The sequence below is a fragment of the Chlorocebus sabaeus genome, chromosome 5 (assembly GCF_047675955.1).
Source record: "Chlorocebus sabaeus isolate Y175 chromosome 5, mChlSab1.0.hap1, whole genome shotgun sequence".
In the NCBI taxonomy this organism is placed as follows: Eukaryota; Metazoa; Chordata; class Mammalia; order Primates; family Cercopithecidae; genus Chlorocebus; species Chlorocebus sabaeus.
The window spans coordinates 55,254,208-55,281,480 of record NC_132908.1 but is presented as its reverse complement, the minus strand read 5'-3'; the positions used below and the strand labels follow the sequence as shown (position 1 = coordinate 55,281,480).

The window sequence follows — 27,273 nt, the reverse complement described above, 5'->3', positions numbered from 1 at the left end:
TTATTTCTGTGATATTTCTGCCAAAGATGCATAATCTGAATCTAATCTTGAAGAAACATCAGATAACCCCATTGGGAATATGTCACAAAATAACTCACCAATAATCTTCAAAAAGACACTAAAAAACTGTCATAAATGGAAAGAGATAGAAAAAAATGACCACTAAATGCTGCACATGGTTACTGAGGGGATCTTTTTGCTCTAAAGCAGTGGACTCCAACCTTTTTGGCACCAGGGACTGGTTTTTAGAAGACAATCTGGGGGTGGGGGGTGATTTCGGGATGAAACTGTTCCACCTCAGATCATCAGGCATTAGCTAGATTCCCTTAAGCAGGCTGGGCATGGTAACTCACGCCTGTAATCTCAGCACTTTGGGAGGCTAAGGTGGGTGGATCACCTGAGGTTGGGAGTTCAAGACCAGCCTAGTCAACATGGTGAAACCTTGTCTCTGGGGAAACCTTGTCTCTACTAATAATACAAAAATTAGCTGAGCATGGTGGTGCATACCTGTCATCCCAGCTACTTGGGAGGCTGAGGCAGGAGAATTGCTTGAACCTGGGAGGCGGAGGTTGCAGTAAGCTGAGATCGTGCCATTGCACTCCAGCCTGAACGACAGAGTGAGACTCCATCTCAAAAAAAAAAAAAAAAAAAAAAGGCCGGACGCGGTGGCTCAAGCCTGTGATCCCAGCGCTTTGGGAGGCCGAGATGGGTGAATCACGAGGTCAGGAGATGAAGACCATCCTGGCTAACACAGTGAAACCCCGTCTCTACTTTAAAAATACGAAAAACTAGCCGGGTGAGGTGGCGGGTGCCTATAGTCCCAGCCACTCGGGAGGCTGAGACAGGAGAATGGCATAAACCCGGGAGGCGGAGCTTGCAGTGAGCTGAGATCCGGCCACTGCACTCCAGCCTGAGTGACAGAGCGAGACTCTGTCTCAAAAAAAAAGAAAAAAAAAAAATTCCCATAAGGAGCATGCAACCTAGATCTCTTGCATGTGCAGTTCAAAGTAGGGTTCGGGTTCCTATGAGAATCTAATGCCACCATGATCTGACCGGAGGCAGAACTTAGGTGGTAATGTTTGCTCACCTACCGCTCACCTCCTGCTGTGCAGCCTGATTCCTAACAGGCCATTGACTGGTACCGGTCCACAGCCCTGGGGTTAGAGACCCCTCCTCTGAAGGACATTATTTGGGCAAATGACAAAATTAGGATAGACCCTAAGGATTAGATGGTCATAATGTGTAGGTGTTGACAGAATGACACAATTCTGCTAATCAGGACAAGCTCCCGCTTCACTGTGAGATGAATCTCTCAATGACACTGATGTCCAGTGTGCTTGCAACCAGTGCCGTCTTCCTAATTGTCTTTCTCCACTGTCACCTGTGTCTCTTCCACTTTCTCAATGCAAGGACTGATCATACCTTAGGCATGTAGAGTTTTGATCTTCTTGGGATTGATTGTGTTTTCTGATCATCCATGGGAACTTCTGCTATACTCTATGCTCTCGTGGGCATCAGAGCTGACAAAGGGCCCGTCACTAATGTAGCAGGACGAGCCGTGGACAAAACCCCTCAGACACCGGGTTAAAGAAGAAAGTGGCTTTTTTCGGCTAAGAGTTTCCTCCCTGGCTTGGGAACAGGCAGGACTAGGATCCAGGGTTTCCATGTCATCCTCTAGTCAAACAGGAAGACTTCTGCAAGCATCCAGAGTGGTGTGCTTCCTACAACAAAAAGTAGAGCTTGCATGTGCAATATCATTTAATTTCATTTGGTTTTTCTTCAGGATAGAGAAGCTAGTGTCTGTGGGGGGATATGAAATGTCACCAAATCCCAGTCTCAGAGTCTTCTGAACAGAAGGCCTAAGGGGAGGAAGAGTAGGGGCTGGAACACAGGAGGAAAAGTCCAAACTCAGGAGGATTCCTCCACATTTTTTTTTTTTGCCTGCAACAATCAGAGCAGATAGGTTTTCTGGGAAGCAAATTTTCCTGCTTCAAAATAACAGCAACTGTAACGTGACTAGCACACGTCTGATTTCCACTGGTGACAAACTCACAGGTACTGCTAATACTGCCATGTTTTGTATTGTATTGTATTGTATTTTTTTTTTTTTTTACTATATCCATAATGAGAGAGAGGAAATGCTAAATTTTATTTAGAGGTTGGTGAATAATGACGTAATATTTTTGTGTCTGAATTTATAACCTACTGAATTCTCACTATTGACCTAGGTTGAGGACCTCTGGGTTAGCGTGTGCTGAGTCTAAAAGCCCAGAGATCACTGTGGGAAAGGTCCCTGGGGGGAAATCAAGGGAGCAGCTGGCTTAACTCAGGACAAAGGCTGGGGACACCCAGACAAGAGTGTAAATGGGAGTGGCCAACTGGAGAGGAAGCCAGTTGCACTTGGTTGGGGGTGGCGAGTGGTTGGGGGGATGTGGGAGCTGTTGGTGATTCTGGGAAATTTGGTTGGGCTAAGAGATACTGTGGGCTGGGTGCAGTGGCTCATACCTATAATACCAGCACTTTGGGAGGCCAAAGCAGGAGTTTGAGACCAGGAGTTTGAGACCAGCCCAGGCAACATGGCAAAACTCTGTCTCTACAAAAATTGGCTGGGCATGATGATATGCACCTGTAGTCTCAGCCACTGGGGAGGCTGAGGTGGGAGGATCACTTGAGTCTCGGAGATTGAGGCTGCAGTGAGCCATGATGGAGCCACTGCACTCCAGCCTGAGCAACAGAGAAAGACCCTGTCTCACAAAAATAAATAGATAGATAAATACATAAATAAAATAAAGAGATACTATGGAAGAGCAGTTTGGCAGGAAAATGATGAGTGTTCTTGAAGTTTGATGGCTTTGCCAGGGTCTATGGGAGACTGTCACTGCAGCATCAGCCCACTCCCCTCCAAATGCCCAGTCCAGCCAGGTGGAAGTGGGCGTGTCCACCAGGAAAGTACTGCTTGCCCTTCACAGTAGCCCCTCCACTTTTGCATCTCTTGAAACTCCAGGATTAAGGCTGCATTCACCAGACTTCTTAGTCCTGTCCCTGTTTAAGATTTAAATCCCTTTGCAATAGCTGTTAGTTAAAATTTAGTCTGAAGAGATTAATCCATCCTTCCCCGAGAATATTAGAAGAGTTTCAGTTCACTGAGCTTCTGGGAATAGGTGGGTGTTTGGGGGGATGGGGGGATGGGCAGGAGTGTTGAAATGTGCCCTTCTCTCCAGCCAGGCAAGACTGAATAAGAGGGGTCCCCCACAGGAGCACCAGCAGAAAATTCCCATTCCTCTGGCTCTCTTGCCCAGGACAGGCTCTGGCGCATTCCCGCCATCCCCCTCAGGGGCACTTTCTGCTTGGAGGACAGAGTGGGTCACATGGTAAGGATGACTAGGACAAAAAAGAATCAGAAAGTGATATTCCTAAGGAATTTATGTGCATATGTACTCAGGTGGAGTGCAGCCAATTTGGCCTTAATGTAAATATTTTATTCACCTGTCCGGGGCCTCAAAGAAACCCAAAGGTAAGAGTCCAGCACTCTGTTAAATTAAACTAAATTTGGCCTGCAGACATCTCCATACTTGAGTCTAAAAATGAACTGCAACCTACCTTGTAGGCAAACCGAATGAAATCCTAACTTAGGAGTCTACTATTGTAACAAACAGCTGAGTCTCAGCCAATCACAGCAGCTAAGCTTCAATCAGTCATAGGCACCCCACTGATCAGACCACGTTCCAATAAGGCAAGAGCTGAACTGTAACCAACCCAACTGCCTGTGTACCTCATTGTTGTCCATAAATGTTGCCTGACCACGGTCAGGCCAGAGTTCTCCATACCTATTCGGTTCTAAAGGCTCCCTGGTTCTAGAATTGTTCTTTCCTCAGTTAAACTCTGCTAAATTTAATTTGTCTAAAGTTTTTCTCTTAGCAATTCCCCATAAACTCCTTGGATTACAGAGATAACTCAAGACCCTACGTCCCTACCCTCTATCCTTTCCTAGCTGGTGTAAAGCCCCCATTAACCCACAAGTTCTTGAGGGGAGGGTTAGGATGGTCAACAGCCTGAAAACCTTGGTTTATTTGCCCCCTGATTATGAAAGTAAAATCTATGCTTCCAAGACCCCAAAGCATGTAATGCATTTCCTTCCAGTTCTTTTTGGATGTGTTTGTTACATACCTGAAAATTTATCTACTAAATGTAGGTATAGGCTGGGCACGGTGGCTCATGCCTGTAATTCCAGCACTTTGGGAGGCTAAGGCTGGCAGATCACCTGGGGTCAGGAGTTCAAGACCAGCCTGGCCAATGTGGTGAAACCCCATCTCTACTAAAAATACAAAAATTAGCCGTGCATGGTGGCAGGCTCCTGTAGTCCCAGCTACTCGGGAGACTGAGGCAGGAGACTTGCTCGAACCCAGGAGGCAGAGGTTGCAGTGAGCCAAGGTTGTGCCATTGCACTCTAGCCTGGGCAACAGAATGAGACTCTGTCTCAAAAAACAAACAAACAAAACAAACAAACAAGCCAAAAAACTGTAGGTATACACTGGTGTCCTGCTTTGAAACAAAGCAAAGCAAAACAAAGTAATAAGTTGTATCGTCTATTCTTATTGCATAGAAAAAGGCCTGGAAGGATACACACCAAACTGTGGAAATGTGGAAGGCAAAGAAGGACAAGTTTCACTCTTTACCTGACTCTTGAATTTCTTGAAAAATATTAAAGAAAAAATTATTCATGGCACTTTTGTTGAAGAGGGTAAGACAGACTTTATCCAAATGAAGGTCATGGCGACAGGTATAGGGACCACTGCAAGGGGTTTTGCAGTGAGTGACAGAGACCGTACTCACCTGCTACTCCAACAAGAACATGTGGGCATTTATAACTAAGGAATAGAGTGGGGGTCAGTGTACAGACTGTATATATATGTAAATATGTATATATATAATATATATTATATATACATAAATTTTTTTTTTTTTTGAAACGGAATCTCACTCTGTCACCCAGGCTGGAGTGCAATGGCACAGTCTTGGCTCATTACAACCTCCACCTCCTGGGTTCAAGCAGTCCTCCTTCCTCAGCCTCCCAGGTAGCTGGGGGAATACAGGTGCATGCCACCACACTCAGCAAATTTTTGGATTTTTAGTAGAGACAGGGTTTCACCATGTTGTCCAGGCTGGTCTCGAACTCCTGACTTCAGATGATCCACCCGCCTCAGCATCCCAAAGTGCTGGGATTACAGGCATGAGCCACTGTGCCCAGCGTAAGTGTGTATCTTTGAGGTGGGGAAAGGACATTATTCTGCTTACTACAATTACTTGTACAACATTTTTTTTTTTTTTTTTTTGAGACAGTTTTGCTCTTGTTGCCCAGGCTGGAGTGCAATAGTGTGATCTCAGCTCACTGCAACCTCTGCCTCCCGGGTTCAAGTGATTCTCCTGCCTCAGCCTCCCAAGTAGCTGAGGCATACACCATCATGCCCAGCTAATTTTTTGTATTTTTAATAGAGATGGGATTTCCCAATGTTGGCCAGGCTGGTCTAGAACTCCTGACCTCAGGTGATCCAGCCACCTCAGCTTCCCAAAGTGCTGGGATTACAGGCATGAACCACCACACCTGGCCACAAATTTTTTAAAACTTATTTATTTATTTATTTATTTATTTATTTTCGGAGACAAGGTCTCACTCTGTCATTCAAGCTGGAGTGCAATGGCATGACCATAGCTCACTAAAGCCTCAAACTCGTGGGCTCAAACAATCCACCCGTTTCAGCCTCCTGAGTAGCTAAGACTATAGGCTTGCACCAACATGTCCAGCTAATTTTTAAAATTTTATTGTAGAGATGGGAGTCTCTCAATGTTGCCCCAGACTGGTTTCAAACTCCTGGCCTCAAGAGATCCTCCCACCTTGGCCTCCCAAAGTGCTGGGATTACAGGCATGAACCACCATGCCCAGCTCTCCTATTTAAAAATCTTATATCATAAAATTTTTTCATTGCTAAAAATTCCTCATAATCACACTTTTTAGTAACGCCTAATATTTCACTGTAGGGAATGTACCACAATTTAGCTGGTCCCCCAGCTTGTGATATTTACGTCATTTTACATTTTCATGATTAAAGATAATGATTATCATGAGGAAAGTCTGTGGGCCTTTGCAGGACATACCCAATCAGAGTTAAGGAAAGTGACTTGGTGGTCAGAAAGATCAGAGTTCAAATCCAGGCTCTGCCTCAGTTTATCATTGTCATTGGAATCTTGGTTTCCTCCTCTGCACAAAGGGGACCCTTACAAGAGCTCTAAACTCATAGATTTCTAAAAACAACTATGTTGAGATAAAATTCACATAACATAAATCCATCCATTTGAAGCCTAAATTCAATGGTTTTTAGCCATGTACGGTTTTGGCAGGATTCAATGATGTGGAATCATCATGTGTGTGATGAACACACCAACTGCCATTACAATTAATAATTCTTTGTTCATAATTTTCATTTTTTTTTTTAGGCTAGGTTCTTGAGAAGCATCAGTGCAGAACAAAAGCCTATAAACTTCTCAAATGTTTTGAAAGTAGGCTTGTGAAGACAGAAGGTGGCCTTCAGAGGGATTTTCAAATGTGCATTTGTTTTTTGGATTTTTGGTGTTTGGATAGAATGTGGGGGCATTGGAGCTGGTATGAAAGTGTTGGGTTATTTGCTTCAAAATATCCTCTTTCATTCCCTTTTATTGCACCACTGAATTATACTCACCCTCAAACTGCACACACAGAGTAATGAGGTGAAGTCATTTCTCATTCACGGACCCTCCCTGCCTGGCGCCTCCCCCACAGAGTCACCAGCCTATCCCTCTTCACATCCAAGTGAGACTCCTTCAGTGAGGGTTGTAGGAGTACCATTTCTAATTGCCCATCTTAACTCAAGCCAAGCCAGTTTCATGGCGGGTGGGCAGAAATGAGAGGCAGGGGTCTCTGCCAATTCCATGGGGTGCCCACCCAACCTCCCAACAAACCACAGAAACATTCCATTTGCCCGTGGGTGGACTGACTGCAGGTTTCAGGGCTGAGTTAGTATATGGTGTCAGCCAAATCCAGGAGTGTGTTGCACCAGAGTGGTGTGTGGGTGAATCCTCAGGCAGGTGTGGGAGCAGGTTACGTGAGATGGGTGTGGGCTACGTGGTAAGGGATGAGAGGATGGTGCACAGAGGGTGGGTGGGGTCAGAGGTGGCTGAGGGTGGAGGTGAGGAATGGGGCCCCAGCAGAGGTTGGACATAGTAGTCAAACCAGTGGTTTGGAATCATTTTTGGGTCATGGCCTCCTTTGAGAATCTGATGTATGCTAAGGAAAGAATGGACACACACACAGCACGGACACATGCACACACACACACACACACACACACTAACCCACAAATTCTGCACATTGTGTCAGGGGTTCCCAGAACTCAAGAAATTTGACTTGGAATTAAGAATCTCTGGTCTGGACTAGTTCATAGGGACTTGTCAGAAACAAATCCTAAAGCATTAAGAGCTTGAGGATATTTATGTCTTCTAGAGTGAAAGAGATTTAGAAAGGTTTGCAGGTTCAGGATTTAAATTCCAAAGTCCACTTTTTCCATTAATGTTTTTTTTTCTAGTTTTTATTTTGAAAAATTTCAAATTCTACCAAAAAGCTGCAAGCTCATGTACTCTTCAACTACATTCACTAATTATCAAAAATTTCCCCCAATTCCTCCCCACTCTATGCATGCTTATGCTGTCAGAAACCCGCGTTTTTCTGGAGAACCATTTGAGACTAAATTGCAAATACTGGTTCTTCATCTCTACACACTTGGCATGCAACTCCTAAAATTACGGGATTCTCCTGCATAACTAAATACAATGATCATACTCACAAAATTTAACATTGATACAATATAACATTGTGTAATATATATTAACATTGTGTAATATACATCCTATATTCAAATTTCCCCTGGAGTACCCTTCTATTAGGTTGGTGCAAAAGTAATTGAGGTTTTCACCATTACTTTCAATTGAATTTCAATAAGTTTTGCACCAACCCAGTATGAGCTGTATTTTTTCTCCCTCCCTTCCTCCTTTCCTTTCTACTTAAAAAAAAAATCCAGACTCTAATTCAGAATCACACACTTCATCTAGTTATGTCTCTCGGTCTTCGGTAATCAAGAACACTAATCCAAGGTTTCGTTTGGTTTTCTTTCTCCTAGTGACATTGACATTTTTGAAGAACCCAGCTTAGCTCTTTGGCAGAATGTCGCCCAGCTTGGATTTGTCTGATGGCGCCCTTATTATTAGATTCAGGTTAAATGTTTTGGCAGGAGTACCTCATGGGGGAGGTGTCCCTTCTCGTTGCATCACATCAGAGGATTAGTTGGTTCCCTACTAATGAGAAGTTTGGACCACGGATAAGGTGGTGACCTCGTTTCCCCTTGGTAATCCCTAAGTCATTTGTGGGGTAACACTGTATTCACTGAAGGTCTCTGACTGTGGCAAATGCTGGGCAAGCCAGTGGTGAGCACCCATACTCTGTCCTTGTTCTTGTGCTGTTTTTACAAGGGAGGGGACAGACAATAAGGAAACAAATGACAAGATATGCAGTTTTATGAAGGATGTGGATAGGGTGCTGAGATAGAGAAGTATCAACTGTAGAGAAAGTCATCTTTAACGTGAGACTTGAGCTGGGGGCATGCCTGTAGTCCCAACTCCTCAGGAGGCTGAGGTGGGAGGATCGTGTAAGCCCAGGAGTTCTGGGCTGTAGTACACAATGCCAATCAGGTGTCCACATTAAGTTTGGCATCAACTATCATGACCTCCTGGGGCTGGGGGACCACCAGGTTGCCAGGTGGCAAATAGCAGGTCAAAACTCCCGTGCGGATCAGTAGTGAGATCATTCCTGTGAATAGGCCACTGCACTCCAGCCTGGGCAATATAGTGAGACTCTATTTCTAAAAAAAATACTACTAATAAAGAAAATGGCGAAACTTGAATAGGGGAAAGGAGTCACCCTTGGGAAGGTGGGGTGGAGGGGTTGGTGGTGGCTCCTAGTTAAGCTTGGAGGATGGAAGGAACCAAAAGATGGATGCGTGGTGGTCTCAGGGAGGGAGGCATGATCAGAGAAAGGCCCTGCGTCTGGGAATAATCATATTGTACACATAGTATCTTAATATTGAACACCATCCTACATGTTTCACATGCTTTACCTTGTTTAATTCTCCTTGCAGCCCTGTGAAGTGAGTGCTATTACTGGTTTTGTGCTGTAGAATCTGTGACACAGAGAGGTTGAGTAATTGTCCTAAGGTCACACAGCTTCTAAGTAGCAGTGCTGGATAGATCTGACTCCACAGTCTGTGCTCTTAGCTGTGTCAAGGAGGAAGGCCCAGGATTTCATCTAGAAAACAGACTGTGAAAAGGGATTGGAATGAGAGCAATCTGCACTGGGTGCAGAGGTCCTGTCGATAAAGGATGTGGGATGGGAAAGGAAGACAAAGGAAGGGCCTAGAAAGTCAAAAGAGAAGGGTGTTCAGGGCTGCAGGCAACACTGGAAGCCAGGCCAGTTCAGTTGACCACCTACCCTGGTGCATCCCCAACCCCTGCCTGTCCCTTCAGGTCGGATTTGCAATTCTTCTGCTCTCCCTCCTCCTAAACACAAACAGGAGATTTACACTCTCAAAGTCTCTCCCCACAAATAAGTAATTAATCACAAAGGGAAAAATTGTAACTTTGCTGTGGCACAACCTGGCTGACGCCAGCTTAACCAAGTGACCAAAGTGGATATTCAGGGAAGGCTCTGGAAGGGCATTTGGGGGAAGCGTGGAAAGGTTTTGTGAGGAGGACTCTGAATGACGGGGGTGGGAAGCCTTGGGGACTGAGGAGTCTACCCTAACAGGGCAGGGTCCACAGGGGGAAGGAGGGGTATGTCTCAGGGAAAGAGAGAAGTATTGAGGTGGGGGAGGTTCTGCGGTTTGAGCGAGGCCCTGGGGAGGGACTTGACAGTTTGGGTGACAGGAGGGTCAGAATAGGGTCAGGTGGGTAAAGGCTGGGTGAGTGCAGGGCTGGGGGTAGGGTCTCCAAGGACAGTGAAAGGGTCGGGACTCGCGGGCGAGGGCTCTAGGGCAAAGGCCAGTGGAAGGGGGGCTCCTGTGGCGTGAAGTCAGGCCAGCCCGAGGGTGAGGTGATTTGGACCGTCCGACCTGGGGCGACGGGAGGGCGAGGGTGCGGGGGGGTGCGGGAGGGCGCGAGGTAGGCGGCGGGGCGTGCCGGGGCGGGGCCGGGGCGGGGCCGGCACCGCCCGGCGGGTCCCCCCGCGCTCCAGGGGGCGCTGTGAGCCTGGGCGGCCCCAGGCCGGGCGGCGGCCGCTCCCAGCGAGCGCGGCCCCTTTTCCGGGTTTCCTCCGCCTCCTCCTCCTCTCCTCCTTCTTCTCCGCTGCCGCCGCCGCTGCCCCTTTCCCGGCCGGTGGCTGCCACTGCCGGTGCCGCCGCCGCCGCCGCCGCCGCCTCCTGGGGGCCGCGAGCCGAGCGGAGACCGCCGCGGATCGCGAGCGCCGCCCGCCCCGCCGCCCCGCCGGCCGCTCCAGGGCCGGGCCGGCTCGGCCGGCGCCCCCCGCGCCCCCAGCCCGCCCGCCCCCGCGGGCCCGGCCTGGCGCGGCCGCCAGCCGCCGCGCTCCTCCTCCTCCTTCTCCAGCGCCCGGCGGCCCGCTGCCCCCTCCGCCCGCCGCCCCGCGCCCCCCGCCGCGTCGCCGCCGCCACCCTCTGCGCCCCGCGCCGCCCCCCGGTCCCGCCCGCCATGCCCGGCCCGGCCGCGGGCAGCAGGGCCCGGGTCTACGCCGAGGTGAACAGCCTGAGGAGCCGCGAGTACTGGGACTACGAGGCTCACGTCCCGAGCTGGGGGTAAAGCCGCCGCCGCCCCCCGCCGGGCCCGCTGACCCCTGCCCCCGCCCGGCCACCCCCTGCGAACCGCACTCGGGCCCGGTGGTGTCTCCCGCCGACCCCTCCGCGGGCCCGCAGGGAGGCAGAGGTCCAGCTCTCGCACATGTCCTCGTCTTCCTCTTCCCTCCCCTTGTCCCTTTCTCCCCGGTTTGCGCACCTCTTTCCCCCAAGGAATGCTTTTTTACTCGGGGAGAAGTGTGGGGTCCAGGGATCGACGCCGGGTGGAAGTGAGGGAGTAGCCCTTTCTCACGCTTCTGGGTTTCCACTGGGGTGGGAAGTCAACAGCTGTCCTTTGGAGCTATTAAAATTCCCTGCCTTTTCGGTTTTCTGAGATGAGATGGTGGGAGGAAATTTCTTAAAGATGTCCAGATTTTTAAAACAGGCACTGTCTACCCTCAGGGTGTGAAACGGGAAGCAGGTGCTGGGGAGCCGCGGGGCACAGGGGGGGCACCCTCTAGGCCTTCAGGACGGGTACTTTGCTCACCCCTCTGGATTGGCTCAGAGCGTTGCCTTCCTGCCCCATCTTTCCAAGTTAGGAGAGACTAATTAGGTTAGGAGCTCTGCAGAGTGAAGGGAGCCAAGATTACGTCGTGGCTTTCATTTAGGGAATGAGTTGTGACGTGATGTATAGACACTTCCAAGTGTTTTCCTGGTGGAAGCGGCTGAATGACGTATACAGTGAGCATAGGCTTGCTTAGATTAACCCCCAGTCCTGGCATTTATGTGTGTGTCTTCCTTTTACAGTAATCAAGATGATTACCAACTGGTTCGAAAACTTGGTCGGGGAAAATATAGTGAAGTATTTGAGGCCATTAACATCACCAACAATGAGAGAGTGGTTGTAAAAATCCTCAAGGTGAGTGTCCTATGAGTGGTATGTAACATTTTTCCCCCCCACAGGGCAGAAGGTTGTAAGCTACCCCAGTCACGTTCTAGAATGGGCAATGCAAGCTTGAATTTAATTTATTTATTTAGAGTCAGAGTCTCACTTTGTCACCTAGGCTGGAGTGCAGATCATAGTTCACTGCAGCCTTCAACTCCTGAGCTCAAGTGATCCTCCCATCTCACCCTCCCAAGTAGCTGAGACTACAGGTGCATGCCACCACGCCCAGCTATTTTTAAAATTTTTTTGTAGAGTCAGGGTCTGGTCAAGTTGCCCAGGCTGGTCTTAAACTCCTGAGCTCAAGCAGTCCTCCAAAAGGACTCCTTGCAGGCCTCCTAAAATTGCTGGGTTTACAGGCGTGAGCCGCTGTGCCCAGCCCACGCTCAGATTTTATTTATCTGATGTCCCTTCATTACTTCTTTTTCCACCCCATTTTCCTGTGAACTTTCAAGAAAATGTGCAGACTGGTCACAGATCTTAGTTCAAATCTAAGTTCAGGAAGGTGTTTGTTCTAAAAAGTAAATTGCCTAAAGCAGAAATTCCTAAAGGGCTCCATTTGTTAGAAAATAAATAGGTATTCAAAAGACAGGAAAGCCATTCTCAATTTAAGGGCTCCCTGAGCACTGTGTTTGTTACTCTTGGTGCATGCTCTCCGTTGTTCCAGAAGGAAAGTTGGAAAAAATTGGAGCGACTTCAGAAATGTATGTCAAAGCCAAGTGGAAGGAAATTCCTTAGCAGATAATCACTTGTTTTTTTTTTTCCTTTGGCAGTAAAGTTTCAGGTGGGATGGATATAGTGCACCAGTAGTGCTGAGAAGCCTTGTTGGGAAGCCAGAGAGCCATTGTTGCTTATCAGCTAGTAAAAATGTAGAAGAATTCACGTATAATTACTAAAGCAATAATTGGAACAAAACAGTTTTAATATATGGTTTAGCAATCAGTTTGATAATGATATGTCTTTTGTTATCTCTTTGATGAAGATGATTTTAATGAGCATGAAGGGTCGGCTAAATTTTCCTTCTGGTAACAGATTAATTGTATAGCTTTAATAATGTTTTACAGGCTATAGTAAAAAGTAGTTCTTAGAATCTGTGATGGGTCTTCGTTATTGCCAGATCATTTCATGTGGATACATGTCATTTAGTGAGAGATTGAGAAGACGAAAGAGTGACGTAAGCACTTTGCATACATGTGATTTCCATTGTGGCCCTTTTGCAGAGGTTCTGTGGACTAAGAATGTGGAATTGAAAAGCTGTTTCTGTGTGTTAGAGCAGCTGTGTAGGTAATCACTGTTTAATGTGAGGGGTCAGGCTTATGCTTTCTGGTAATCTTTCAGAAAAAATGATTAACTCCATCACTCAAAACATCCTAGCCTAGTGATGAAGAAGCAGAATTGCAGTAAAGAGAAATAGACAAAGTTACTTGTGTTCTCAGACACACTGGGGATGAGAAGTGAGGAATTGATGTTGAAGATACTGAGTGTGACTCCTCTCTTCCCTAAATATGTATTGCATTTATGAAGTCACAAGGTTTTTTTTTTTTTTAAGTCACAAGGAAATTACCTTAAAAAGCCATACATTAGCTTTATATATATATAAGCATAAGTTTTTAATAAGCTGCTTCAAATCTAAGAAATAAGCGAGGCATAAATTGAAATTAGGAATATCCACATTCCACTGCTGTATATTCAGAAGAATGAATTGCTGACTCTAAAGCAATTCTGGAAAAAATGTCTGAACTTTTGTGCTATGGCAGCATTTTTAGAATAAGTGTACGATTTTCTGTGGTGCTTTTTTTTTTGAAAGGAACAGCATTCAGGTGTATGTATAAATCCCAGCATGTTCATTTAGGAGAGCATCACATTGCTGCTTCATCATCTGAAGAACTTCATAGGCTCTAGCTTTCTCCTACTCTAAAGATTCTCGGCAGATGTTAGGAAACCCAGTATGTAAGCTGCTGCAGGTTATCTTTACAAATGGGAGACCTAGGCACAAAGAAACTTACCTAATGTCATTATGTTGAATGACCATTAGCCAGAACTCCTGTTTCCTATTTCTTCATATTTCTTACTGTTCATTTTAGCATTGGATTGTAGGATCTGAACGTTGAGCACAGAAACAGGTACTAGTGTCCTGGAATCAGACTTGGGAGGCCCCTAGTTAATGAAATGTTTCTTGTTTCTTCTTGACATTGTTTGTTTTCACAGTGCAGCCTAAACCACTAGTGAAACTACACTCACTCATTTATGTTTTTTAAAGCCCGGTGGCATTTCTATCCAGATTTTGTTCCTGTCTGAAGGATGGGGTAATACATCACTAATGGCATTATTGTGGTTTTGTTGTTTTGTGAATTAAAAGTATTACTTTTTAAAAAGAACAGGATCTTTAGCCAAAGTTCTGTTTCTTTATTCAAATAAGTTGAAGTTATGACTGATAGCTACTATTGTGGTGCTTGGTCATAGGAAATTAGGTCCTTAACAGAGTACCAGTTGCTCTTAACTTGGAAGAATTTAGAACAGCCTTCCTTTTTGTATAAGCCTGCTGTATTTTAGCTGCAGGATTGTATTATGCACATGGTGACCAAGATAGAGGGTGCCTTTCTTGAGGACAAACGGTCTTACTTTTGTAGTTTCATATCACTTCTTTCCTATGTGTGAGAATGGGTAAATGATGAGTGACTACAGAGGAATTTTATATCGTTTAATTTGCGTTAGTAGATTTCCAGGTATTGATTAAAAATAAGCTACTAAGAAGTTTTAGGAATTTAGAAACTGGTGAGCAAAATTTTACTGTCTATCCCCAAGTGGTATTCTATGGCTAAAATCTTAAAACTTTCCAATCAATGGAGAGGTTGTATCTTTTTTTGATAAATTGTTTTGAGGAGAAGAGAGAAAAAGGAGGAGGAAAATGGTAAGGGTTTATATGGCTGGGCAGAAAGCTACATTAGTGTCAAACGTTTCATCTTTTGATTTTGAAAAATCAATTCTTCATTTCCTTTGTAGTACCTCTTAGAAAAGTGTACACAGAAGTAAAAGTGGCCACTTTGGACAACTTTTAGAATTTTATGAACACTGCCTGTGTGTGTAGATTTCAGTACTTCCTGGGGTCCTTGGGATCTTTCAAATTAAACTATTTCTTGAATAAAAGTTAAGAGCAACACTATTTTTAAAAACAGATAGCATTTCGAACCAGTGCTAAAATGACTTGGAGATTCCCATATAAGGCTTCCTCTTAGTAGTCTTATTTTATAAACAGATTGACTATCCGTTTCCCCCCAGATATTAATTCTTTAGCTTTAAACAAAGGATGGTGGTATTAAATTTTGCTCCTTAAGCATATTTAGCATATTTGCAGATATTTTTTAAGTTTTGTGTTGTCAGTAGGTAGTGTTAAAAGGATGGGCGTTGGTTATACATCTTTGTTAGTAGCTTCATCGTGAGCTGATGATCTTTATGTTTTGTCAGAATGGTGCTTTCTTCTTTATTTCTAGCTTCTCCTGTGGTAGGTTTTTTACCCTTTTGAATTTAGGCATGTGTATGAAGACATCTTCCTGAAACAACACATTAGTGGTATTTATCTAAATTTTTGGTACATTCTAATTTTCACTAACGTCTCATGGTATAAAAGTAGTGAAAACAGTATTACTGAAGTGTTGCTAACATCCAAAATAATGTTAAAAATTGTATGTGAACTAGGCTATTTCCAACATTGTGGTGGGGAGTCACAGATTAAGAGTGTAGTTAACCTGTGTCAAACAGAATCACAGAATGCGGGTGCTTAGAAACCGTTAGAACCCGGGCCCTTTTTACAAATCAACCAAGACCCAGAGAAAGGATTTATACGCTCAGCGTCATGTAGTCAGAGGGTGGAAGCACTCGGTGTAGGACCCGTATACCTGTCCTGAAGTCTCGGCAGGTGCGAGGAGCATAATTAGGACATTTGCTGGATGTTTGACTTTGTGATGTACTGATCTGTACTGGAAGAATTGAGGAACACTCACCAAGAGTCAAATGAAGTTAATTCGTTTCTAATGATTTTTGGAGTAATTTTTCTCAAAGGAAGTATTGGACTTTGGTAAGTTGCTAGTTGAAGTGTGGAATCCAAGAGTCCCAGAGGGCTGTAGGGACCCAGGCAGGGGTTCTCTATGATTAGTGTGCACAGCAGCATGTTTAATGCTTAAATGAAATGCTGCTTTATTCTCTCGAAGCATCAATAAGTAGTATTTTTATGTTTTTTTTAACCCATAGAGTTCCTCCAAGTCTCAGCATGATCACTTGGCAGATTTGGGGATTAATAGTTTTGTCCCTTTAATACAAGAGTTTATTTGAGAACAAACCACGTGTGAAAAGAATATCTTGATATAGTGTGCCCATTTTCATGTATAAAGCAGGGCTCCAGATAGTTTCTAGAGTTTAATTTCAGGATCTGCCATCTCATAATCAGGGTGGTATAGTGTAAGAAGTGCTATAAATGAGAGGGCAGAAGGCTTGAGTTCAAAAACTAGTTTCTTCGTTGATACCACTTGACTGTTTTCTCATCTATGAAATAAGCATACATTTCCTGCTTAAGTCACAGGGTTGTTAGGAAAGTCAGATAAACTGTAGACAGATGGGTAGAGAGATTGATTATCATGTTTTAGTAATCTACAAAATGCTTCTTTCCTGAGAGAGTATGGCCTAGAAGTGATCTGCCTGGTGTCAGGTGTTAGTTCCAACTGTAGACACGCTATAACATCGAACAGTTACTTAAGTTGTCTGTGCCTCAGTGTCCTTCCTCAAGTAAAAAATGTTAATAGTGCTCATCTAAGAGGATTAAATGTGCTTAAAACAGTGCCTGGCCTGAGAGATAAATAAAGTGTAGTAATAACAATATTACATTTGGGCAGTGCAAATGATTTTTAGAGGCAGAACCAGTAGTAGAAAGGGTTGCAGTGTTCTCTTGATGAGATTCAAAGGGTCTGCTCTATGCCTTGCCTTTAAAAAAAAAAAATGCTGGGCGCAGTGACTCACGCCTGTAATCCCAGCACTTTGGGAGGCCGAGGCAGGCGGATCACGAGGTCAGGAGATTGAGACCATCCTGGCTAACATGGTGAGACCCCGTCTCTACTAAAAATACAAAAAATTAGCCGGGCGTGTTGGCAGGCACCTGTAGTCCCAGCTACTCGGGAGGCTGAGGCAGGAGAATGGCATGAACTCGGGAGGCAGAGCTTGCAGTGAGCTAAGATTGCGCCACTGCACTCCAGCCTGGGTGACAGCGCGAGACTCCATCTCAAAAAAATAAATAAATAAATAAATTGTGTTAAAATACATGTAACATAGGTTAGGCGCGGTGCCTCACGCCTGTAATCCCAGCACTTTGGGAGGCCGAGGCAGGCGGATCACCTGAGGTCAGGAGTTCAAGACCAGCCTGGCCAACCTGGTGAAACTCTGCCTCTACTAAAAATACAAAAAATTAGCTGGGCATGGTGGCAGGCGCCTGTAATCCCAGCTACTCAGGAGGCTGAGGCAGGAGAATCGCTTTAACCCGGGAGGCAGAGGTTGCAGTAAGCCAAGATTGCACCATTGCACTCCAACCTGGGCAATAAGAGCGAAACTCATCTAAAAAATAATAAAATAAAATAACATAATATTTACCATCTTAACCATTCTTAAGTGTACGGTTCAATGGGTAATGTGCAGCCATCACTACCATCCATCTCTATAACTCGTTTAGTCTTGTAAAATGGAAACACTGTATCCATTAAACAATAACTAGCCATTTCTCCCTCCCCCATTTCCTGGCAACAACCATTTTACTGTTTCTATGAATTTGACTACTCCAAGTACCTCATATAAGTGGAATTGTACAGTATTTATCCTTTTGTGACTGGATTATTTTGCACAGCATAATGTCCTCCAGGTTTATCACTGTTGCATGCGTCAGAATTTCCTCCCATTTTAAGGCTACGTCATTTTCCATTGTATGTATATAGCACATTTTGTTAGCTGTTCATTCATCAGTGGATGGGTTGCTTCCATGTTTTAGCTATTGTGAATAATGCTGCTTTGAACATGAGTGTACAGATACCTCCTGAAGACCCTGCTTCACTTCTTTTGGGTATAGACCCAGAAGTGGAATTGCTGGATCACAAGGTAATTCTATATTTAATGTTTTGAGGAACTTTCCAGAGTGGCTGTACCATTTTACATTCTGACTGCAGTGTACAAGTTTGACTGTTTCTCCATATCCTCGCCAACACTTCTTTTCTGGTTTTTTTGATAGCAGCCATCTGACTTGTGTGAGGTGGTATCTGATTATCATTTTGATTTTATGCCTTGCCTTTTTGCATAATTTTTTTAACTCCTGAGAATAAACAGTTACCCTCAAGGAGCAGATCATGTAATTGGGATGATGAAACTTGAAAGATGAGAGGAAAAGTTTTCGGTGATGAGATAACATTGCTCAGATAATGTTTTTATTTAGGTCAAGTGCAGTGGGTTTTAGGGATGCCACCAGGGTGGTTGAACTTTCTTTTTACTCTGTCCTTCTACATTCCTGGCAACCATTGTTCATTGCAGGTGATGAAATTCATATCATAGTGGAGCAGTTGTTAGTTTGGTAGTAGAGTAAAAGTAACCCCAAATTTGAGAGTTAGGAGCTGTTGATAAATTCCTGCCTGTCTTGAATTTGTTAGTTCAGTTGTTCTTTTTTTCACCAATTTGTCTACTAGACTTCGAGTTAAAAAAAAATTTGTTTTATTAGTTTGGACAATAGCTAAACTGATTGAGTTTGAATCTTTTAAACAGATAGTCTCTGAACTGGAATAAATGAACCCCAGATGGAGACTTTCTCTAGCATGCAGAGTGAAATTGTGAGATCGTTGTAGAAATACATGTATTTTCTACATTTTGTGTAACTGGAGGTAAATGGCTACAGGCTCTGGACAGGAGAATCAAAGCATCCTTATTTCTGTAAAACTTGGTTTATTTTCCTTAGGATACCAACAATCCTCCCTCATAAATCCTAACTTTTTATCTCTGATTCACATTAAAAGCATCACTTTCAGCTCCTCAGAGCTCATTGATTTAGTTTTTCAAGCGTCTCTCCAGTTCAGAGGAATAAACTGAGGCTGAAGGGATCTACCTGTCGCTGAGTTTTTGATGGTTTGGAGGGAAGTGTCCTGGACTGTGGGTCGGTCACCTTTCTTTTTTATCATCTCTTGGTCTTTTGTCAGCTTGTGAGGACTCTAGCTGCCTTTGTGACTTGGGACTCCTTTGTGCCACCTTCAGAGTTGCCCTGCTATTCCCAGTCTCTAGTTCGGGAAGTTTAAGTTAGATACCTGGTGGGCAACAAAATATGCTTCAGTTGCTATGCAAGATACCTTTAGATGTATTGATAGATAGGTTCATCTTAACTGGGCTGTCCAGGCCTGACCCGTTGCTTAATAACGGGAGAGCAATGCAAGACTTTACATGGGGCAGTGTCATAAAGGCAACTAATGGGTTGTCCCTGTAAGCAGTTAGGAGTACTGTTAGGAGTAAAAGAGGTTTTTGGTGGATATAGGCTTCTGGTTGCGGGGTTTTTTCTCTCTGTTACCACTCTCACAGATCTATAGCTGCTTTTCAGTATTGGATGACAAATCTAGAATTTTCTTACATTGAAAGGCATTGACTAAACTGGTAGCATTGGCTGAATTTTTAAGTATAAGATAACCAGCTTTGGCCGGGCGCAGTCGCTCACACCTGTAATCCCAGCACTTTGGGAGGCTAAGGCAGGTGGATCACCTGAGGTCAGGAGTTCGAGATCAGCCTGGCCAACATGGTGAAACCCTATCTCTACTAAAAATACAAAAAAATTAGCTGGGCGTGGTGGCGTGCACTTGTAGTACTTGGGAGGCTGAGGCAGGAGAATTGTTTCAACTTGGGAGGCAGAGGTTGCAGTGAGCTGAGCTTGTGCCGCTGCGCTCCAGCCTGGGCCACAGAGTGAGACCCCGTCTCAAAAAAAAAGTCAGTTTTTATTTTTCTTTTAACTTCTTAACATAATTTCGGACTTAAAAAAAGTTGCAGGAATTCCCATATCTGTTTCACCCAGACTCCTCAAATGTTAACATTTGCTTTATCCTTCTCTTTCTGTCTCATGTATACACACATATATGTACATATATACACACATATATGTACATATATATATCTATATAATAACATTTATGTTAACATATGTTTTCCTGAAGTGCTTGAGAGTAAATCGTAGTCATCCCTAAATACTTCAGTATGCATTTCCTAAAAATAAAGAGTTTCTTACATAACCCTACAATGCCATATTAAAAAATTAGAAGGTAGGCCGGGCGTGGTGGCTCAAGCCTATAATCCCAGCACTTTGGGAGGCCGAGACGGGCGGATCACGAGGTCAGGAGATCGAGACCATCCTGGCTAACACGGTGAAACCCCGTCTCTACTAAAAAATACAAAAAATTAGCCGGGCGAGGTGGCGGGCGCCTGTAGTCCCAGCTACTTGGGAGGCTGAGGCAGGAGAATGGCGTGAACCTGGGAGGCGGAGCTTGCAGTGAGCTGAGATCCAGCCACTGCACTCCAGCCTGGACGACAGAGCGAGACTCTGTCTCAAAAAAAAAAAAGAAGGTAACCATTGATGCAATGCTATTAGCTAATCTACAGCTCTCATTCACATTTACCAGTTACCTTTATAACGTTCTTTATAGCAAAGGAAAATCCCAGATTATATGATTATATTCAGTTGTAGTCATGTGTTATATTCAGTTGTCAAATTTTAAAAGTCTGGAACAATTGCGCAGTTTGTTTCATGACATTGACATATTTGAATCTTTCAGGCTGGTTATTTTGTAGTGTGTCCTTCTCTGGCTATTTTTTAATCGGATTGTACAGTGCTTTTTTTCCCCAAAGTTTCGAGCTCCCTTGTTAATGAAAAAGGGACTAAGGAGTAAGGTTTCTAAGTGGAGTCGGGGAACATGCACAGCAGCCTCATCTGCTCTCCTGGGAACCCTGGCACAGCGGGCGGAGAGCGGGTATCATCATGGCAGCTAGCTCACAAGGACGCAGCAAGAGCCCAGCCTCTCAGTTAAGCCCCTTGTTACAGGTGATGCAAGTGCTCTGAGTTTCATAGTCCTTTCCTTCTCTGTTTTGTTATGTGTTCAAAGCTGTATCTTAGTGACCAACAAAAGATGAAGGTTTCTTTGGCATGTGTGTATGTTGTATTTTCCCCCTCCCCTCTCCTTCCTCACCCCACACACAGGCAAAAGAAGTTTTGCTTTATTATTTCTTGGCAAATCCATTGGCCTCTCTTTGCCTCTGCTATTATAACAGTGTCTCAATGATAAAATACTCTTTTTCCTTAGTTACGTTTCTCCCGTTGGCCACACTTGGGAAACAAAAGCACTGTGGCAAGAGTATAGCATGCAGTCAGACTGCCCAGCTTCCAGCTTTGATTCCTGCCCCGCTCTGCCATGAGCTGTGTGATCTTGGGCAGATAGCTCAACTCTGCTACTTAGGGACTTTGTGAGGATTCATAATGACTTATTAAATAATAAATTACTAAAAATATGAAAATAACAGTATCATTTATTAGGTGCTTACTGTGTTCCAGTCACCATTCTGAGTGCCTTATAAAGCATACTTGATTATGATAGACTTACTTTTTCAGAACCGCTTCTATTCTTCCTCAACCTCTTTAGCTTATTTAAGACAAGGAGTAATATGTGTAATGAGAGTAATTATTTTTAAAGCTTTTAATCTTTCCAGCAGACTGAAAAGTTAGATAGAAGTGTTCAGTCACTGTTGTATCAGATTGATTTCTCCTTTCCTGATTCAACATCTCTTTCTTCAGGAATGGAATCTGTTGGGAAACATTAACTGGCTCTGTGCTGATTTCAGATTCTAGATATTAAGGAAATGGGAGTGGTGACAGGAAATGAGAGCCAGCAGCTGGGAAGCAAGTTTGTAACCTGATGTCAGTGAACTGGTCTTTCACTCCTGAAAGACAAAATTACATGTAACTCATTGGAAGAGCAGGTGTCTCACCATTTTGTTTCGGTTTTTCCATTTGTGAGTGCATGATATACAGCTGTTCAGAGCTATATTTTCCACTTGGCAGCTATCTAGTAAGCAGAAGTTTTATTTTTGAAGTGTGATACGGGTATTCAAAATTTTTAAGTACCCTCAATATAACTACTTAAAGATCTTGAGACATAAGCTGTATGGGTCTGTAAATTAACCTAATGTTAAAGGTTCTTACAGGCAAGCCCGTTCTATTTCAGTTTTTTCTCTTCGAATTTAGGCACGCTCTTTAACACAACAGAGTGTACAAGATAGCATACTGTCCATCTTATTGGCTAACATTTTAAAGTTTTATTTACTAACTTCAAAAGGAGTCTCACTTCTGATTACTCTTGTGTATTTAAGCCAGTGAAGAAAAAGAAGATAAAACGAGAGGTTAAGATTCTGGAGAACCTTCGTGGTGGAACAAATATCATTAAGCTGATTGACACTGTAAAGGACCCTGTGGTAGGTGCCAAATGGTTGGGGGAGTATACTAGTAGACCGGGGTGTGGATATGAGGGTTGTTTAACACACAGAACTTATGTAATGATACAGTGGGGATGGTGGTGTTTGTCTTAACTACTGACTGGTTTGAAAACCAGAAAAAAATCATGGTGGCCCAGTGATAAAACAGCTACAACCACTGCGATGGAACCTGAAAGTGTACAGAGAAAAATCCCTTTTCTGGGTTTGTACTTCAGTGTTTTGATTCAGCCCACAAATGTTTGTTGAATGTCTCCTTTAAGCCCCAGCCTCTCTCCAGTTTTGAAAGTGCATTACTGCCAATTTGTGTTACTCTACCTCACTTAAGTAAGCATGACATTTGAAAATCTGGGTTTACACAAGGAGAATGAACATCTCCACGTGGACACCTGGCATAAAGGCCTGAGCAGGTCCCAGCTCCACTGACCCTTTGAAGAGGTCGTCGTCTTTCCCTTAATTCAGCATGTGTCATTAGGGCTCACGTCACATATGTAGATAGACTAAAATATTTTTGTTAATGCTTAGTTTTTAGTCATTTTAAATGTACTGTTTAATTTTGTTTTCTGTCCCTAGGGAGTAACTTAACGTTAGGTGTTTCTGATTAGCTAAAGTTGGAGGCACCTCACCTCCCCACTTTCGTACCCCTTCTTGTCCCATTGCTGTTCTCCACCTGCTCTACCTCAGATATTTCCCTGTTCTCTTCCCATGATAGTTTTGTTTATTAAAGAAATAGGTTTTTTTTTCTGGCTGCTAAAGACATCCTCGTAATAATATAGTAGCTAACATGCATTGAGTGCTTACTATGTGCTGGGCATATTCCAAGTGCCCAACTGTGTCATGTCACTCAGTCCTCACAACAGTCCATTGGGGTGGGTACCATTTATTCACATTGTACAGATGAGAAAATCGTAGTTTGCAGAGGTTAGAAAATTCACTCAAGATTACACAGTATTGTTGAAGCATAAGGAAAGTTTTTCCTTCTGGACCCTGAGAAGACTGAGAAGGGAAGGGATTGTTGTATGCCAGATTGTAACTAATTGGCCTTTGAGATATATCCTGTCCTTTTAGCACAGATTGATTTTATAATGACTAGTTCTGGACTGCCTCCTGTTTGAAAATGGGCTGCATTGGAAATGAGTACCCATTGAAAAATGAGCACCATGTAAATATAGGAATTTCAGAATAATTTTTAAAATGTGAGTTAGTATGTGGTATACCAGGAGCATCTTTGTTTTGCTTTTTCTTTTTCAAGTTAGCGGAACTTAGTGCTACATCTTATTATTTTTGTAATTTGTTAAAGTATGTGTATGTTTTACGTGATAATGTAAGACAAGTAAATTGAAGTTGACAAAAATCAACAGGGAACCCTTGTCTATTAGAAGGTCAGGCTTACTTCACAGCCTGTAGAGAGATGTGGTAATATTGATGAAACCCTTACAGTTTCGGGCTGGTGAAGAATTTTTAATCATGGCTGCTACTGGGGCTGCTGTTTGGACTCTGAGTTGTCCTCGCAGAGATCTGCAGGCTGCCCTGTGGCCTGTTTCCTAGGTAACTTTCACATGGTTCTTGAGCAAAAGATTGCTAGATGATTTTTTTTTCTATAACCCCTTAAGTCCCTACTTTCTCCCAATTTTGAAAGCTTCTTACTGCCAATTAGCGTTATTTTACTTCAATTAAGGAATCCTGTTATTTGAAAATCTAGATTTATACAAGCTAATATTTAACATTTTTGTACTCATTGGATTAAAGATTATAGTACTTTAAAAATATTCGATTATATATGAGTTTTTAGGAACAGGTCTGCTTGATAAGATGAGACCATCTGTAATGGTCTCTAGCCAAGGCAATATTATGGTGTAGCTTATTGATAATATCATGGATGGTTATATTTCCCTTTTGGTCCCCCAAAAGACCTGTGATACATTCCCACAACCTGTGATAATTCTGTCAAGTGCAATTCTGGCTTGCTCAACTAAGATGAAAATGTGTCACTTTTTTTGTATATAGTTGGCAAACTGGAACACTCCAGGGTATAAATCCTCACATAACCATTGAAGATTGGTTAAGGCCATTGGTAGGTTATTCAGAGAATACATTCCTCTTAAAACTTTTTATTACGAAATTTTCAACTGTTTTCAAAAGTAAATGCATAATGTAATGAACCTTCCTTCACACATGACCCAACTTTAGCAGTTAATCAGCTGTGGCCAACCTTATTTCATCTATACTCCCACCACTTCCCACCTCCCACTATCCCCAGTTATTTTGAAGCAAATTCCAGACATCATAAAATTTCAAGAGAATACTTTTCTTGACAGGCTGTCCCTAATGAGTGAATCCCTTTGTTATCTAAGTAGGATTTGGGGATGGGCCATTTTGGCAGAAGCAGATTACATTGATTATTGTTTGGGTACTTAAAAAGCATTAATATTCTCTTTTACAGTCAAAGACACCAGCTTTGGTATTTGAATATATCAATAATACAGATTTTAAGGTGCGTATACTTTTCTTTCTGGCATGGGGTTAACGGGGTGAGGGGGAGGTGGTGATAAATATTGTGTACTCCAGAACCCAAGGGGCAGGGCTGTCATTGATGAGAGGAGGAAATAACAAATTGGGTTCCTTAAAGCATGAGTGCAGGATGCAGAAAGTGGCTAGGGTTCTTGCATTAGGTGAAATTACTCATCACCCTTTGCCTTGCTTACCCCAGGAGTAGCTGCTCAGCTGGGTCTAAGCTTGTGCCTCATCTGTAACACTCCTGTTTTAGACAGCATAGCTTTAGTTGTATGTTAACTTTGACTTTTGTACAAAATCTTACTTTGCCGAGAGGAAGGGATAGACTGATACAAGGCTCTTGTGAAAAGAAGCAATGCATTGGATTCAGTGCTGTCAGATAGCGAGTGTGTGTGTGCACGTGACGTACAAAGAAATGATTCAGAAAAACCAGTCTCAGTGCTTTAGAAGAGCCCTATGTGGGTTTTTTACATTTTCTTATAATGTAAATTATTTTAGACGTTGAAGTGTTCTTTTAAAATCATGGTTTTAAACTGGTTTTTCACAAATTTTATAATTTCAAGATTTTGGGGGTTAGGCATACTAGACATGGTGGAAACCCCTTTTTAGCACATAATTTAAAAACCAATATACAAACAAAATAGTAGTGTTGATTTTCAGGGGCATTTGGAGGACTTGTCGTTGATTGTAACTCTGTCAGTGAGTAAGAGACTTGTGATTTTGTTGTGACAGGAGCTAGAGACAAAACTAAATCAGCAGTTGAAAGATGTTGGTATCAGGAGGGATGGTTCTGGGTGAAAGTAAGAGAACCTTATTCTCACAGCTAAATTTTTTTTTTTTTTTTTTTTGAGACGGAGTTTCGCTCTTGTTGCCCAGGCTGGTGCGATCTCGGCTCACTGCAACCTCTGCCTCCCGCGTTCAAGCGATTCTCCTGCCTCAGCCTCCCAAGTAGCTAAGACTGCAGGCATGCACTGCCACCCCCAGCAATTTTTTTTTTTTTTTTTTTGTATTATTAGTAGAGACGGAGTTTCACCATGTTGGCCAGGCTAGTCTCGAACTCCTGACCTCAGGTGATCCACCCACCTCTGCCCCCCAAAGGGCTGGGATTACAGGTGTGAGCCACTGTCCCGCCCAGCCTAATTTTTCTTAATCACTTTCAAATGACTAAATCAAGGTTAGTGAAAAGTAAGCAAAAGAAGATATTTTGACTTATAAAACAAGGAAGTTTTATGTGTAGTATATAGCACTTCCCACATGTGACAGATTTTCCTGTTAATATGATTCCTTACAGGTGAAATTAGCAGTGAACTCTAAAGAACGGGGTGTAAATTTTTTCATTCAGCAGTATAACAGCGCTTAGCTGGTATGGTACTATGCCGATATGTGTAGCTGATCCTATGAATCACCCACATTTATCCTGGTATATGTGAATGGGAATGTGTGTGCATGTCTTAGAAAACCAGATAGTCTTTAATGAAACCAAGTATTTTCCTAATGTCAAAGTTGAAAGGCTTATGTGAATGGAACTTCATAGTGTAATTCCCCAAGTTTTAAATGCCTGTGCCTCGTTAATGAGTTTTTACCAATTGTCTAGCTACACGTGTAAAATTTCACCTCAGCGTTTTGTGGTTTTTTTGTTGTTGTTTTTTTTTGAGACGGAGCCTTGCTCTGTCACCCAGGCTAGAGTGCAGTAGCGCAGTCTCGGCTCACTGCAACCTCAGTCTCCCAAGTTCAGTCAATTCTCCTGCCTCAGCCTCCTGAGTAGTTGGGACTACAGGCGTGCACCACCACGCCCAGCTAATTTTTTTTTTTTTCGTATTTTTAGTAGAGACGAGGTTTCGCCATGTTAGCCAGGATGGTCTCAATCTCCTTACCTTGTGATCCACCCACCTCAGCCTCCCAAAGTGCTGGGATTACAGGCATGAGCCACCACGCCCAGCCCATTTTCTGTTTCTTGAAGTGACATCTGCTCTGTTGATTTAACAACTGCTGAAGATCAGTTAGTGGGAATTCTAATTTCTTAGAGAAATTCTCGGGTCTTAACCCTCAAAGGGGATGTTTCATACATTCTCTTGTAGCTTTATTTAAAGAGATTATGGGAAATTAATGTTTTTTTGAGGCTTGCATGTCTGAAATCATTTTTATTTTGTCCTGCCAATTAATGTATTTGCTAGAGTATAGAATTTTAGGTTCTAATTCATAATGTCCTCCATTTGGAAGCGATTGTTCCAGTATTACCACTGAAGCCATTCTGGTTTCATCTTATGTGACAGTTTTGTTTTTGTTTTTTTTCTCTGGAAGCTTTTAGGATTTTCTCATTTCCAGTCTTCTGAAATTTCACGATGACGTGCCTTCATATGGGTCCTTTTTATTTTTTGTTCTGCATACTTGCTGGGCTTTTTCCCCTGTGTTTTGGAAAAA

At 43.4% G+C, this 27,273-nt stretch overlaps 1 protein-coding gene across 2 annotated transcripts in view; it reads left to right on the top strand.

Annotated features, from left to right (window-relative positions):
- Positions 1 to 10,403: 10,403 nt before the first annotated feature.
- CSNK2A2 (casein kinase 2 alpha 2) overlaps positions 10,404 to 27,273 on the top strand; it is a 40,376-nt gene continuing 23,506 nt past the window's right edge. The window contains exons 1-4 of one of the 2 annotated variants that reach the window (XM_007993498.3): positions 10,404 to 10,886; positions 11,670 to 11,781; positions 22,219 to 22,320; positions 24,782 to 24,832. In XM_007993498.3, coding sequence (XP_007991689.1) covers positions 10,783 to 10,886; positions 11,670 to 11,781; positions 22,219 to 22,320; positions 24,782 to 24,832 — 369 coding nt within the window. In that variant the 5' untranslated portion in view covers positions 10,404 to 10,782. The remainder of the gene's footprint in view (positions 10,887 to 11,669; positions 11,782 to 22,218; positions 22,321 to 24,781; positions 24,833 to 27,273) is intronic. The other variant, XM_007993500.3, reaches the window with a different exon arrangement.